General features: G+C 38.1%; 1 protein-coding gene across 21 annotated transcripts in view; it reads right to left on the reverse strand.

The window, feature by feature from the left end:
* Nucleotides 1-14,151, reverse strand: part of EP400 (E1A binding protein p400) — a 54,266-nt gene that overhangs the window by 19,004 nt on the left and 21,111 nt on the right. For 16 of the 21 annotated variants that reach the window (XM_085593142.1, XM_085593140.1, XM_085593149.1 and 13 more), the window contains 17 exons: nt 13,920-13,966; nt 12,854-12,911; nt 12,098-12,187; nt 10,814-10,921; nt 10,034-10,227; nt 9,665-9,842; nt 9,108-9,244; nt 8,787-8,956; nt 8,181-8,355; nt 7,660-7,796; nt 6,840-7,026; nt 5,712-5,878; nt 4,731-4,885; nt 3,968-4,210; nt 2,751-2,915; nt 1,786-1,953; nt 509-600 (listed from right to left, as the gene is read on the reverse strand). In XM_085593142.1, coding sequence (XP_085449268.1) covers nt 509-600; nt 1,786-1,953; nt 2,751-2,915; nt 3,968-4,210; nt 4,731-4,885; nt 5,712-5,878; nt 6,840-7,026; nt 7,660-7,796; nt 8,181-8,355; nt 8,787-8,956; nt 9,108-9,244; nt 9,665-9,842; nt 10,034-10,227; nt 10,814-10,921; nt 12,098-12,187; nt 12,854-12,911; nt 13,920-13,966 — 2,471 coding nt within the window. The remainder of the gene's footprint in view (nt 1-508; nt 601-1,785; nt 1,954-2,750; nt 2,916-3,967; nt 4,211-4,730; nt 4,886-5,711; nt 5,879-6,839; nt 7,027-7,659; nt 7,797-8,180; nt 8,356-8,786; nt 8,957-9,107; nt 9,245-9,664; nt 9,843-10,033; nt 10,228-10,813; nt 10,922-12,097; nt 12,188-12,853; nt 12,912-13,919; nt 13,967-14,151) is intronic. The other 5 variants (XM_085593153.1, XM_085593152.1, XM_085593154.1 and 2 more) reach the window with 2 other exon arrangements.

A 14,151-nucleotide genomic window follows, 5' to 3' on the forward strand; every position in this document is an offset into this window, starting at 1 on the left:
AGATAAAATCTGAAGACTACAGCTGAATTCAGTTCCTATTAAAGAGCCAATTCTTGCTTTTTAAAGGTACATTTTCATAGCTTTTGATAGATTCTTGATGTTTCCCTACACTTTGTAAGTTGCTTGAATACCCTATCAAAAAACCTAAGATTAGAAATCTATAAAAATCTGCCCAAGTGCCATTGTGTTCAAAACACAAAACCTGCACGATTTCTTTATTTATGCATTACTCTATAATTAAAATATATTACAGTTAAAAGAACCTGTCTATCACAGCACAAGAAAGCTGTCAGCTGCCTTTGTACACCAGATTATTCTATCTATAGATTACAAATGCATCAGATCTGTCAACCTGAAACATGGACAGAAGTTGGGATATTTATCTACTCTATAATCATCAAAGTCCCTAATTAATTCCATCTTTGCATATTATAGCTTTCAATTATTACACAGATTTACTAATGATTCTGAAAAGTGATGTTTCCACAAGAAAATAAAAATTGAGTACCTGTGACTGTCCATGCAAAGGTGCTGGTTTTAATACTGCTCCTATGTCTCCAGATGGCAAGTTAGTAACTGTAGCTCTACCTGGAATACAAACTGAGGATAAACCTCGTGTTTATATATTTATTCATCTGAGAATTGGTCTCTTTGTAATTTTCAATAAGTAGACATTTCTGTTACAACAGATCATTGCTGCAAATTTTAAGTTTAAATGTCCACTGAGTATTGCAAATTTGTACTTTGTTATACATCAGATCTCTGACAGATATTCACACTAAGTGCTCTAACAAAAATCCAAGATAGACCAATGGAATTTTACTTTGCTTTGTACAAAGCAAATTGATGTGCCCCATTTGTACTTTATTTAAAATGTCACATATAGTGCAATACACACTGACATTCAGAAAATGTTAATATGAACACAACAGAAAATAGAAAATGTTCTAATTCAGGAAAAGATTGTTTTAACTTATCTTGAGCAAATCATCTAAGATTTTTCAGAAAACACATCAGATGAGCATGCCTAGAAATTGGTGAAATCATATGATGGAATCTCAGTTGCGTTTTGGTGATTTCAACTGTTAGCAGATATTTACCCAGACAGTTAACTACACTGTAACAGCATCACACCATTTTGAAGGAATGTTTTTTTATATCCCATGAAAATTACAGCAGATGGCCATTTGCAGGGAATGAACTCCTAGTGTTATATTTATCTTCATTTAATAATCTGCTGTTTTGTTGTAAATGCATTAATTTCTCCATTATTTTTGATCAACATCTTGGTTGTGTTTTTAAACAAGGAACTAATCACATTTACAGCAAGGCACCAAATATCTAAGCAACATTTGCAGAGGGAAATGGAAAACTGTAGCTTGATCAGCTGGAGAAGTGAAAGAAATTAGATAAAAGCAAAATCAATGTGGAAAAATTGAGGGAATAACTGGACATTCTCTGCCAGTATAAAAAATTATCACCCTTGATTTTTCCTTGCAAAAATTACCCAAGTATTTCAAATTTACTTCTTCCAAAAAAATTTGACCAAAGGTGAAACTGTTAAAAAAAAAATCTATAATTAAGTTACTGTCCAAAGTTTGTACTAAAAATTTTCTTAAAACTCCAGCACACACCAAATACAAACTGTAAAGATTTGCCTCATAGTTTACCCACTTCTGAGCTAATTACAGAATTATGATCTGCAGCAATTTGGAATTATAAATGAATGTGATTTTAGCAATTGAATATTTATACAGAGACATTTCTTCAGGCTGGGAAACCCACCTTGCTGTGTGACTGCAGTGGAAGTTGGGCCACCTGCCTGGTGCTGGTTTCCTAAAGCGTTCAGGGCGTTCTGCACAGTTCCTGCCTGGGAAACCGTCTGCATGACCACGGGGCCCTGAGGCCTCAGGTACTGCTGCCCAGGGGCTGACACAATCTGAAGGACACTTCCTGCAGTGGAGGATTTTAACACACATTAGAGGGGAAAAGAATTTGTGTTCTGGAGTAAAATCTATTAGTGTTGCAAGCTGATCATTACTGTTTCGAACTATGTTAAATTCTACCAGACATGTTCATTACATCAATCTGCCAAAAAGGATTAAGTATTAATAGCTGTAGAGGAGTTTCATGTCATAGAGGTATCATTCTAACCTAGGTGTTTATACAGAATTTGGACAAAATGCAAACAAACACAAAGTCTTCATTTAACATTCCCTCTATTTAGTTTGCCACAGAGAATCAAGGTATGTCAGCTCTCCTAAATTTGGCAATACACACCACCAGCCAGGGAGACTTGAGAACAAAATATAGTGTATGTAAAGCATTCAGGCAAGAACAATAATTGGACCAAAATTCAGAAGCATGCCAATCTTGAAGTATTATTTACACAATTTCAGAATAAACCAAGAATGTTTTCAATTTTTCTGTTTCTGCTCAGCAAGGAGTTTTTGTCAAATAATGCCTCACCTTGCTTTAGCTGCACTGAGATGTTCTCTCACTGGGTATGAGAACAAATCAAATAATAACATTTTTGACATACAATACAGAAGAAGGAAGTAACCATGTCTTTCATCGATTAGGCATTTATTTTTCAAACCAGAGCTACCTAGGCTCACAGAAAATAGGAAGAGCAGGACAGTATAATAAGCACTGGGGATGGAAAAACCTCCAGCAACAAGAAACATGGCGCCCATATCAAAACATGAGCATTCTGAATAATGGAAAATTTCCTTTGTTGAAATAAGTACCTTGTAGCTGCAGGGGCTGCCCTGCAGTGAGCTGGCGGAGTTGACTGTGTGACAAGGTGAACTTGTTCCCTTGGAACTGCAGAGTCACTGGGGTCTCCGGCTGAGCAATCCTGCCTTGTGCTCCTGCTATAGAAGCCAGCTGGGCTATTTTTACTACCTCACCACCTGTTAAGGAGGGAAAGAGGCATTAAAAAAATCAAAGGTGGGAGCAAGTTGTTCAATATTCACAATTCTACATTTTGGTTAGTACACTGGTGCTGAAGCGCCTTCCATGCATAATTATACTTAGTGCATCAAAAGTGTCATATAAAAGTTAAGCAGGTATTGCTTTCTATATTTGTTGGACAAACTGGAAAGAAGCTGATTGTTTAAAGGGTAAGAACATCAACATTTTAGAAATTACCACTTTCATTAGCAAAAAAGTTAAGAGCTACCTGAAAACTCATGTGACACTTTGTAACAGAACAAGTATAGACATTAAAGTGATTTTCACTGCCTTTTCAAGAGCATGAAGGAAGGTTTAAGGAAGCAATTAATATATTCCTATGTGTGGCACATTAAGTACACATTCGAAATTTGGTGATGAAACATGATTTATTTTAAGCAATCTGCATTTAAACAAACCAAAAAGCTTTGAAGTGGCAAGGACCAAGCTTTTTATGATTTAAATGCAGAAAGGTTAGAGGCATTTCAGCATTAAGTTTTATGATATTGAGAAAATACTGGTGTGAAAATTCAGCTTTTGTAAAGGCAGTGCATTACCCCAGAGATAAAATTAATACATCAGTGCTCAGTACTCTCTACACATGCTAATAGGCAGTGCACATACAACCTTAAAGCAAAGCCTCATCACTTTTCTCTGCCTAACAGTGGCGACGCTCCTCTCCGCCAGAGAGGCCTTTAGCAGATGGATTAGTGTTTAACATGAAAGGAATAATTAGGAGAGAGCTAAAACATTTGGTCTGAAGGAAGTCTTGCCAGCAGAAGAAACATGCAGAAATAGGAGATTAAGTTGACACCGCTAATGTATGTCCACAGCAATTCTATTGTTTCTTATCCAATTTTCGATTTTCCTTGGTCATAAGCAACGTACTGAGCAAGGCTAATCAGAAGAGTGAAAAAAAAACAACGATTCTGTACACATCTTAGGGTGCCTAGTAACTTAACCTCATTTGAGTACAAAGGTGGGAGAAACCTTGAAAGGGGAGGCCACTTACTAGGCAACCGTGCCTGGGCCTGAGAGGTCAGTACGAGCCTCTGAGGCAGCACACTCTGTTGGATGGTGTGCGGGGGGGGCTGTGGCTGTGGCTGGGGCTGGCCCGGCTGCGGGGCCGGCGCAGAGGTCTGGCCCCGCGGTTTCACAGGGTTGGCTGCGCTAGTTGCTGTGGTGAAGGTCGCTGCGGGCTGGTGTCTTGGAGCACTGGTGGAAGCCTGAGTTGTCTGAAACTGTGCTGCTGCAGCTGCAATCAATAAGGGTTGTTTGTGCAAGCTGTTAGAGGTTTTAACTCGGCTCTTTTAAACAACCTGCATTAAAAAGAAACCTTCCAACAGGATAATCAAACGGCTACAAGAACGGCTTTGTCCTTACACACCGGGATTTCTAGCCACACCTCTTACTCCATCCTAGTTTTACAACATTATCTATTTGGAAAGCATTGTTTAAAGGCTAAATAAATACAGAGAAGTGCTGTACATTCCCATGTTTGACAGAACATTACACGTCTTCGGGGTTTAAATATCAACTGTGGCATATTTACTCCATAAGCTAACAGGTTACACAAAGCTTAGTTTTGCATTATACTGGCAGATCGTACTGGAGAAACTAGTGGGGAATTTTACTGGCAATTAGTCTGTTGGTACTTTTAAGCCATTAGTATTCTAGACCAATAAGCTAGAGGGAAAAGGAGTTCTATTAAACAGACTAACTTGTATCTGTCTACGCTGAGGTGCAGGTGACCAGGGTGGCACTGAGTCCCTTACCTTGATTTGAAGACACTGTAGCTATGGGGGATCTGCCTCGAACTTGTCCCTGCTGAGTCACTGTTGCCGTGGTCACCGTGCGCTGGACTTGAGTGCTTGGGAAGACTACAGTCCTGCCCTCGGGCTTCTGACCATACTGAACGGGCTGGAACAACCTGGCAAGAGCAGGAAAAGTCAAAGTCTATAGGAAGATCATAGTGGGGCCTTTAGAAGTAAACTCTGTCACCCCAAAAACATTTAAACTGATCATGTCAAATGCTGATCTTCCTGCAGATGCTGTAGCTGGCAAGACTCATCACTTCACAAGCTTCTTGAGTGAACATTGTAGAAAGTGATTTTGCTGAATCCAAGAAAAAAATTTCCATTGCCATATACCCAGTTTAATGCAGGATGCTTCAGAATTACAGCAAACATCTTAAAAAGGCTAGGTCAGTATCTGGGAAAAGATGTATCTGAAGACATCTGAATAAAAGGGTTCCCATATAATCTCCAGAGAGATATCAACACGCTGCAGGTCATCAGGTCTGCATTACCAAAAACAGTTCTATATTACTTTGAGAACAGTACTTCACTAGAAGAAAAATACTTTTTAAAAAGTGTACTGCTATAAAACTTAATTTGTCTCTACCATAACAGTGAGAGCATAGCTGACACTGCAGGCCCAACTTAGTCTTGAATTATCCTCATGTTGTCTCTGCAAAACAACACTCAATTGCCATAAACAAGGTCCAAGAACAAAGTTCACCTGATGCTGAAGTAAGGACTATGGGAAATCCATCAACAAACTCCAAAGAGAATTGCATGCCTCAAAGAACAGAATTCGTATTTTCAGAGGTAAACATGAACGTAAGAGAAAAATTAAATGCAAAGGTAAGTCTGAGGTTTTATGTGAATCCCATTAGCAGAGATGTAGAGATAACTCAGTCAAAATTGCAGCAGAGTCACCTTTTGCTAGCTTAGAAGGAGTGTAGGTGTACACACCTGCTTGGTTTGAGCTTCACTGGGTTGGGCCTCACCGGTGGTGGAGGGGAGCTGTAGATTTCTTCAATCAACTTTCTAGTAACCTTTTGTTTTGGCAACATCTGTGCTTCATAATGAGTCATTTTGTCTTCCATTCCAATGAGATCAAAAAGAGACAGGTCCGATTCCTAGGGATTTCAGAAAATTGTTTGTTTTATGTAATGACCCAAACAGTTAAGTCCTCTTTACATTCAATGATGAATTAAATTTCTATATATTTACTTTTTAACTTGAAATAAATGGTGTAAGTTTAAGAAATAAACTACTAACTATTAGCCAAAACTGTCTAGAAACTTCGGAAATAAATCTTAAACTGACAGTCCCATTTTAAGCACTAGAAGAAAAAGAACTGAAATCATTAGCCAGTTACGGAAATCAAAGCAAAACACATTTAACAATTCTTCATATATCATAATTTCCAAAGAATTAAAAAGAACTCTTTGAAGGTTAACTATCAAGTTTAAATGCCAAACTATAACTTAGGAGTAGAAAAATATGAAGTATGGAAATAAAATTAAACAAAAAATGTCAGCTGCTCCATTACTCATACTTCTTTTATATTTTTATCATGTCAAGGAGTGGGATCACTTGTTTAACAATAACAGAAATAGTGATACTTCAAATGGATTGACAGTAAATCCAAAATCCTACTAAATTAGCAGGGTACTAATTTAGTCATTGTCACAGAATGTTTACTGTTATGTGAAAAAGAATAAGTCTCGGTTTCCTTCAGCTAGTAAAAGCAACAAGAAAATTGCAGAATGCCATAAATAAGCACAGTGCTACCCAGAGTGACTTCAGTGTTGGAAAATTCCTGCAAACATAAGCATGACAAAAGCAAAGGTAATTTCTCTTTGACCAAGCAGTTCATGAAAAATTACTGTTTAGAAACCACTTAAAAAGTTGAAGCCACTATGACAAAAAAAGATATGCAGCAAGAGCACACTTGGTAGCCACAGTTATGGAAGAGTGAATTCCTTCTATTTATAAACTCCAGGTAGATTTATCACATAAAACAATACTAAGTACTGAAATTCTGCCAGGTAGTGCCCTGGCAGAGAGGAAAAAAACCTTAACATTTCTACTGACCTTCCAAATATCTCTTTCCAGGGCTCGTAGCACCAGAGAGGCTGTTCTGTATTCCAGTGTTTCTGATACATAAGAGCAGCTTGAAAGCCGGGGGTTTATCAGATCAGGGTGGTTACAGATCCGCTGCAGCTGCATCAGGACATGCAGGACACTGATAAAGTGTCCACTTTTGAGGGCTTCCTGCGTTCTACCAAATAAATTATACAGAAAGACATTGATTCATGTGCAGCTTTTATGGAGGTGTCCCTAAATCAGCAAGGTGAGAATGAGCAATGGAGTATGTTATGCAAAAGTCTTAGAACAAGTTTAGATTTCACCAAGGTCTTCTGTAGTATTCTAAGCAGCACTGTACCAAAAGTAAATTTGGAAAACTGAAACTTAAAGACCCACCCAGCACTGCCTTACAATCAAATACAACCTATGCAGCTCCCCATTCTCTCCCTGGTTTGCTTCTGTTTCACCCCTGCACCTATCAATTACCACTGGTAGGGGGGTGGTGAGGAAAAAATCTGGGCTTTAAAAAAATTAAGAACTACTCATTAGAGACAAATGTTAAAATAATGCAGTAGAAGACCTGACCATCATAACTGGATTCTTAGGTTCCAGAGGTAAATGCATGTTTATCACATCAGCATGAAATACCATAAAATCACATCACCTTCTGTAATTCTAGTCTATAACGCAATCATACTTTATTCACAGGTTATCATGCAAAATTTCAGAGAAACACTAAAACAACTCCCCCCACAACAATATTTTTTTTTCCTTGCTTAAGCACTAAAAGTGACAGCATTTTATCTTTACTGTTGCAAGCCCTTACCCTGGTTGCAATATGACATCCTCATACATGGCTTTTTGTCGACTAGACAGACGGCACTTGAGCACGTGTTCATACTTCTTTGTGAGCTGCTTTTCAACATCCCTCTTTGATCTCCGCAAAATAAATGGCTGAATCATCTGAAACGTTTCAGAATTGAGAGGAAAAAATTCTCACTTCGAAGAGTTTAAAACAGAAAGCTAAACTTATTCACACCTAACAGATTTGCTATAATAAACTGCATGTGCTATATATCATTCTGCTATGCACACAATAGACATTAATTTGCTCTTTAATTTCTGCATGTCGTGCTTCAAAATCTGAGACTTGTATTATTTTTAAACAAAATCTCCACACTCTTTTGGTAGCAAAACCCTCTGCTTTCAGCAGGATTTTCTGTCTAAATGGAACAAAGTGTTAAGAAAAGATAAAAATTCTGACCTGAACCACATATTTTTATTCCCTCCCTCTCCTTAAGAGCATTACTCCTGTAGTAGGACACATGAGAAAAAATTCCAACATACTCTGTGCAACCTGATGACCAGTTTATGGCAATAATCCTGGTTCTCCTCATTAGGTGCTTTTACTGGAAAATCCAGGTAAGGTCTGGAAATTCCGGGAATCAAAAAATGTACCATGGTCCACAGCTCCATCAATGTGTTATGCAAAGGTGTGTCTATCAGAAGCAAACGATGCTGGCTGTGAATAAAAGAAGATTTTTAATTGACTAATTACTATGCCTTTATGTTTGTCAGATACACACAAGAATTATGTAGATATAATAAAATTAAACCTAGGATAAATTATCTTTCCAATCTTGAATATACCACCAAATAGCTTCTTCATTGCAGAGTATCAGAACATAAAAGGGAATCTGTTTGGGAGCACAGAATATCAGCAAAGAAGAATTACAGTGATATAATAGTGGAAACAGAAAGATCTCAAGCATTTCTCTGAATCCTGATTGCTTCAGATAAAAGCACTTTTCTATAGGTGCACATTGCTCAGGAATTTGGGCAAATGAAGTCAAGAGGGCTTTTTTTAATCAAGTTTCCTGTTAAGAAGAGAACTGTGTGACATGAAAAGAGAAAAACTCCCTGCCAGCAGGAAATCAATTCTCTGCTCTGTACCTGCGGAGACTGAAAAGTGCCTCCCAGTGTTTCTCAGTCATATTCTTTATTTGCTGCATCTCATCTACTATTAAGTATTTCCATCGCATTTTCATGAATGCTGGGTGGCCTTTGAACAGCTGCTTGTAGGAAGTGATGCACACATTGAAGCTGTTGGGTTCTGTCCATTCCTATGGAAAAGGAAAGAAAGGATGAGACAGAAAAGGCAGAACTCTCAATTATTTTCATTAAATCAACTTCATTAAAAAAAGAAAAATAAGACAGATATATACAGCCTATATATGTCTCAGGCAACAGTGTAAGAGTTGCAAAATACAGCACCTGTCTTTTTGCCCTAAGCTCTCTTTGGCTCCCAAAGTAGAGAAGTATTTTCAACCCGGGGCACCAGCGTTTCAATTCCAGCTCCCACTTCAATATGTTACAGCTCCGGACAACAACAAGGTGAGGGCCCCAGTTCCCTACAGAAGGGGAAATACAGCAGTTAACACTGGAAGGAGACTCCTTATAAGGCATATGGCTTATATTCTCCCTTGATTTTTTAAGTCTATTGCACTAAATTAATCATTAAAAGTGAGATAAAATAACAGCAAACAGAGTCACTGAACAATTTTTAAGGCTTTTCTGTAATTTTCTGTAAGAATTTAGAAGTATTCAGAAGAATCTCTAGATGATAATAGGTTGATCAGACACTATACTTGACAAGACAGCACCCTTATGTCACAAAATACCAGGAAGTTATTCTGGCACAATCTTACTCCTATCATTAACTAAAGTCTGATATAGTTCAGTAGGGGAAAAAAAAAGTGACCCTAGGCTACAATTCACAAAGATAATGCTGGCCCAGTACCTGTCTTAAACTGTTAGCCAAATGAACTTACCTTCATTACAAGCCAAATGGGCAAAAAAGGCAATAATTTGCACTGTTTTTCCAAGCCCTGCCTCATCTGCCAGGATGCCATTGAGATTCTTCCTGTACAGCTTTGCCAGCCAATCCAGCCCAATCTTCTGATATTCTCTGAGAGACCCATACAACAATGATGGAGTGTTGTATTTTATCTGTAATGTGAATAATTTTATATTCTTTCCTGAGTTAAATTCACAGAGCATGGCAAAAAGCATAAACATTCTTTAGGTAACTCAAATTAAAAAAAAGCTATTTCTTGCTAAAAGCTACAAAATAATGAAGAAAAAAATCATTCTTTATATAAACATCAGCACACAGAGTAGCAGAAAATAGGAATTCTTACTGCTGTTGTTATCCTGGAGCTGCCTTTAGGTAACAACATCTCTGCTGCAGCAGCCACTTCTGCTATGTCTCTCATGTGCTTCTTGGGAGGACTCGACCTGTCCATGCTCTTGTACTGGTCAATGCTGAGAAGGGAGTCTATGAGGACAACTTCTTTCTGGGGATTTTCCCTATCAGACATGTGGTCTTCCATTTCTAGGAAAGAAAGAAAAATTGCAGTGGTATCTAAAATAAATTTCAGTAGCAGTAACACAAAGAAACTGAGATAACCAGGATTCAGACACAGGTCTAAAGGAGGTAGGTAACTTTTAAAAGCATTTCTATGATTATCAAGCTAGTTCAGGTAAAATGCAAATAGCCTAAGCTCAGGTTCATGTACTGTTGTGGCCATTCACACTAGCTAGGCTAACATGACCATTTGCTTTCCACAACTTCTAGGGAGGTCCTCGCACTCTATTTAAAATCTAACTTCAAGTATGTAACTCTATCTTCATGTTAGCACAGAACAGAGGTGTAATTATAGCTACCTATGAAGTGTGCTGTTTAATTCAGTGTAGAGAGGCTTTTCTATGGCTCAGTACTGCTCTTGAAAATCTCATACATCTTCACTTTCGGACAGGCAAACACTGCCCTCTTTTCACAAACTGAGAAATTTTTAAATGTAATTCACTCAAGGTGTGTTTTCCCCTAGAACAAAATGTCTTTTCAGAGAGTCTTGAAGAGCCAAGTAACTTATTTCACCATGTAAATCAGCACAACTCCTAAACATAGAGTAATTTACCTTCCTCACTGCTCTCCTCTTCACTGTCAGGCTTTGGCTGGGGCCAGTGAAAATTTTCTGCAAAGGCACCTTCGTACATCTTCACCAAATCTTCCAGAGGCAATTCAGCTGAAGGTCATCAAAGGATGGAAGTTTAAAAATATCGCAACTTGGAACAATAGATACTATTAATTATAATCTCATTACATTCTTCACAATTGCATAAATCCAGTTTTCTAACCAGAAGTCAATTTCAGAGGTAATTATTAAGGGAATGATGGCAGAATTTATTTAATAACCTTGATTATAGAGAACACGTGGCACTACACCAAGCAGTCTGCTCCCATACCCTGCTTTTTACTGTATTACAAACACCCCCTACAACCCTCAGTAAATCCCCAGTTGGGAAGGCAGGGGCATCAAATGCAGCTGAGTGGTTGGAAGACAAGGCAAGACTTCCAAAGTTTCAAAACTGAGTTTCAAAACTGAGCTGTAACTCCAGCATCCCTTGTCTGAGCTGTTAAAGTAGGAATGTACATGCTGGCAGTGGCCAGTCAATCAGCAAACATTCTCATTAGAAATTTGGCTGACTGGCCAAGGCTTATAATCCCTCCAACTGGCCAGTTCAGTGCAGCCACTAAGCTGCCAAACAGATCTGGAAACCGTGTGTTCATGGCCAGGCACGCTCAGCCTAATGGGCAGCCTTGCCTCTAAAAATCTGCTTTTACCAGGGTAAGTGACATATCTCTGTGGGGTACTTTGCACACATCAAGCTCAGCATAGCAATTACACTGCTAATCAGAGAGAGCTGCTAGCCAGAACACTGTCCCTAAAAGCACCTAATCTTCAAATATTTATACCCTCCCTTAAGATCAGCACTTAAATGTCCTTTTGAACCTACCAAGTCAGTCACAAACCCTTCTGGGATACTCAAGACAGTTGATAAAATGTCCATGTTCAACCTGATACAACCCTGGTGTTAAGTGTTTATCATGAACTCCTAGAACTTGGGTTGAGAGTCGTGGTGTAAGGTTTTAATGCAGTTCTTCACTAGAGATCTGCTTTTTCTCAAGCCACCTTGTGTGATAACTAGGACTGCTTTATGAAGTGTAGATGTCCATCATCATCCCATAAACTGCTGCAGCTTTCCAAACAAAAAAAACTTAACACAGACTACACAGGACTGAACATCTGAATGCACTCAATCTCCTACCTCTAATCCTCTTTACAAATATAACAAGTGTTGTGTGTTTCCAGCTGTTGTTTCAGAGCCCAGCCTAGAGAAGCACCAAGCCACGTGCCTACCTTCTTTGACTAGATTAGACAATTCAGTTTGATGGTTTATGTTTCCTTCTTTAGCTTCTTGTTCTTCAATTGTTTCTTCTTCATCTTCAACTGCAAGAGAATAAATGCAAATCTTGGGTTAAAATTATACAATAATTCAGGAGGCTTGTAATTCTATACCCCTGAAGTGAACAAGCACAGAATATTTTAATCTGTAGGATTTAAAAATAATTAAATATGTATGGAAAACAAGATAATCTGAGAGCAACTATATGCAGTATTTAAAAGAAAAATTAACAGGAGAGGAGCACTTCTGCCTCAAGACAGAAGGCAGTTAAGTGCTGACTGACAATGTTCACCACAGGTTGTTCTGTAGCTTCGAACAGGGGAGTTCCTTTGTCAGGAACATGACAGAGTGGTCACCAACAAGAAAGGACCCAAAGCAGATGGGTGTTTCAGTCTAAAATCCTCAAAAGAACCTCGAGACCATTAGTAAAGTCTGACAAATGAAGTAATGAGGAGAGAAATAATTAAGATCCATCAATAATGATAGTAGTATCATTTCAATGAAAATGTTATTTTCAAATTTTCACTGGAGCTCTTTAAGGGATAATTTACTATTTAACTGACTATCTAATGTCTCTAAGAAATAGATGAAGGTTGGTATTTGGTTCATGAAAAGCACTACACCCACACAGTAACAGACTGAAAACCTGTGGGTTTAATATTCAACTTATGTACTATGCTATGGATGTAAAATTTTGGGAAGTGACTTACCTTCCTCATCAGTCAAAGACGTGCTTGCCTTTCTTTTCCTTCCAGATGATGAACCCCCCTAGCATTAAATAATTGTAATATTTAAAATCAGATAAAACAAAAGATAAGCAGGGGGCTTTGTTTTTTTTAAAGACAACAAAACACGCCTTGCAGTTCCAAAAGCATTTGCTGATAGACATTTAATTTCTTCCCTGGTCATGCCAAAACAGCAACTCTGCTTCTGAATTGATGGGATTGTGCAGTCAGCCACTTCCACTGCTCATGGGTCAAATTATTCAGGTCCAGCTGTGGTACAAAACTTTTAGCCAGGCTGGCTCAAGCACTGATTTTTTTCACTAGTCAATAAAAAAGGGATATGGCACAGGCCTATAATAATCTCAGCTGTCCAGTGCACTCTGTAGAATTATTTAGCCTGTGCCAATTAAATCTCACAGCCAGTGCTGGGCTACAGTTTGGCTGATAACACATGCTAAGGTTTGTTCCTAGCAGGAAATTCAGATGCAGACATTCTGCTTGGTGGAGGGGGAGTATTTCAGCACATGGGCATCAGCTGTGCCACAACAGATGGCTCAGGGCCTCAGATCCCTCGTCCATTTTTTTCCAATTGCACAGATACAGCCAAGGAGTCCTTAGCACACATTTCATCCAGGGAAAAAGATATCCAAGTTTCATTCAGTTTGATCCATTCTGTAAAATACACCTTCATCTCTCAGATAAATCTCTGCTGAACACCTCAAAACACATTTCATGCTCCACAAAGTCTACCCCTGGCTACTGTACATGAAACTCCTGCCCAAGTCTGGCAATTAATTTGCACAATTTTTTGGTCTTCAATCTCAGAATGAATGATTCACAGCCACTAAAGACATGTATCAACCACAATCCACTTCCCTACCTAACCAGAAAAGAAAAATTATACTTGTGCTTGTGACTGAATGCTCATTTGTCAGTGAAATCTTATCATCACCATATTTCTTTTTTAAAAAATCACCTTTATCAAAACTTTTTCACATAGGTAGTCACATTTAAATTAATTTGATGGCTGTTTCAAAAATCAAAGACTTACCATTTCACTTTCTTTTTCCAAATAAAGGTCTTCTTTTGTATCCTTACCTGAAAAATTATTAAACTTCAGGTATGTATTCATCACTTAGCAATTTCACATTTCTCACATTAACTTTTCAAAGCAAAACACAAAGAAGTATTAACAAAATCTAACAAAAAACATAAAAACCCATAACTCATTACTCAGATCTTTTCACAACCTATTATTAGCAACTCACAATTTTACCACCAAT

This window comes from Lonchura striata, chromosome 15 (assembly GCF_050655825.1).
Source record: "Lonchura striata isolate lonStrDom1 chromosome 15, ASM5065582v1, whole genome shotgun sequence".
Classification (NCBI taxonomy): Eukaryota; Metazoa; Chordata; class Aves; order Passeriformes; family Estrildidae; genus Lonchura; species Lonchura striata.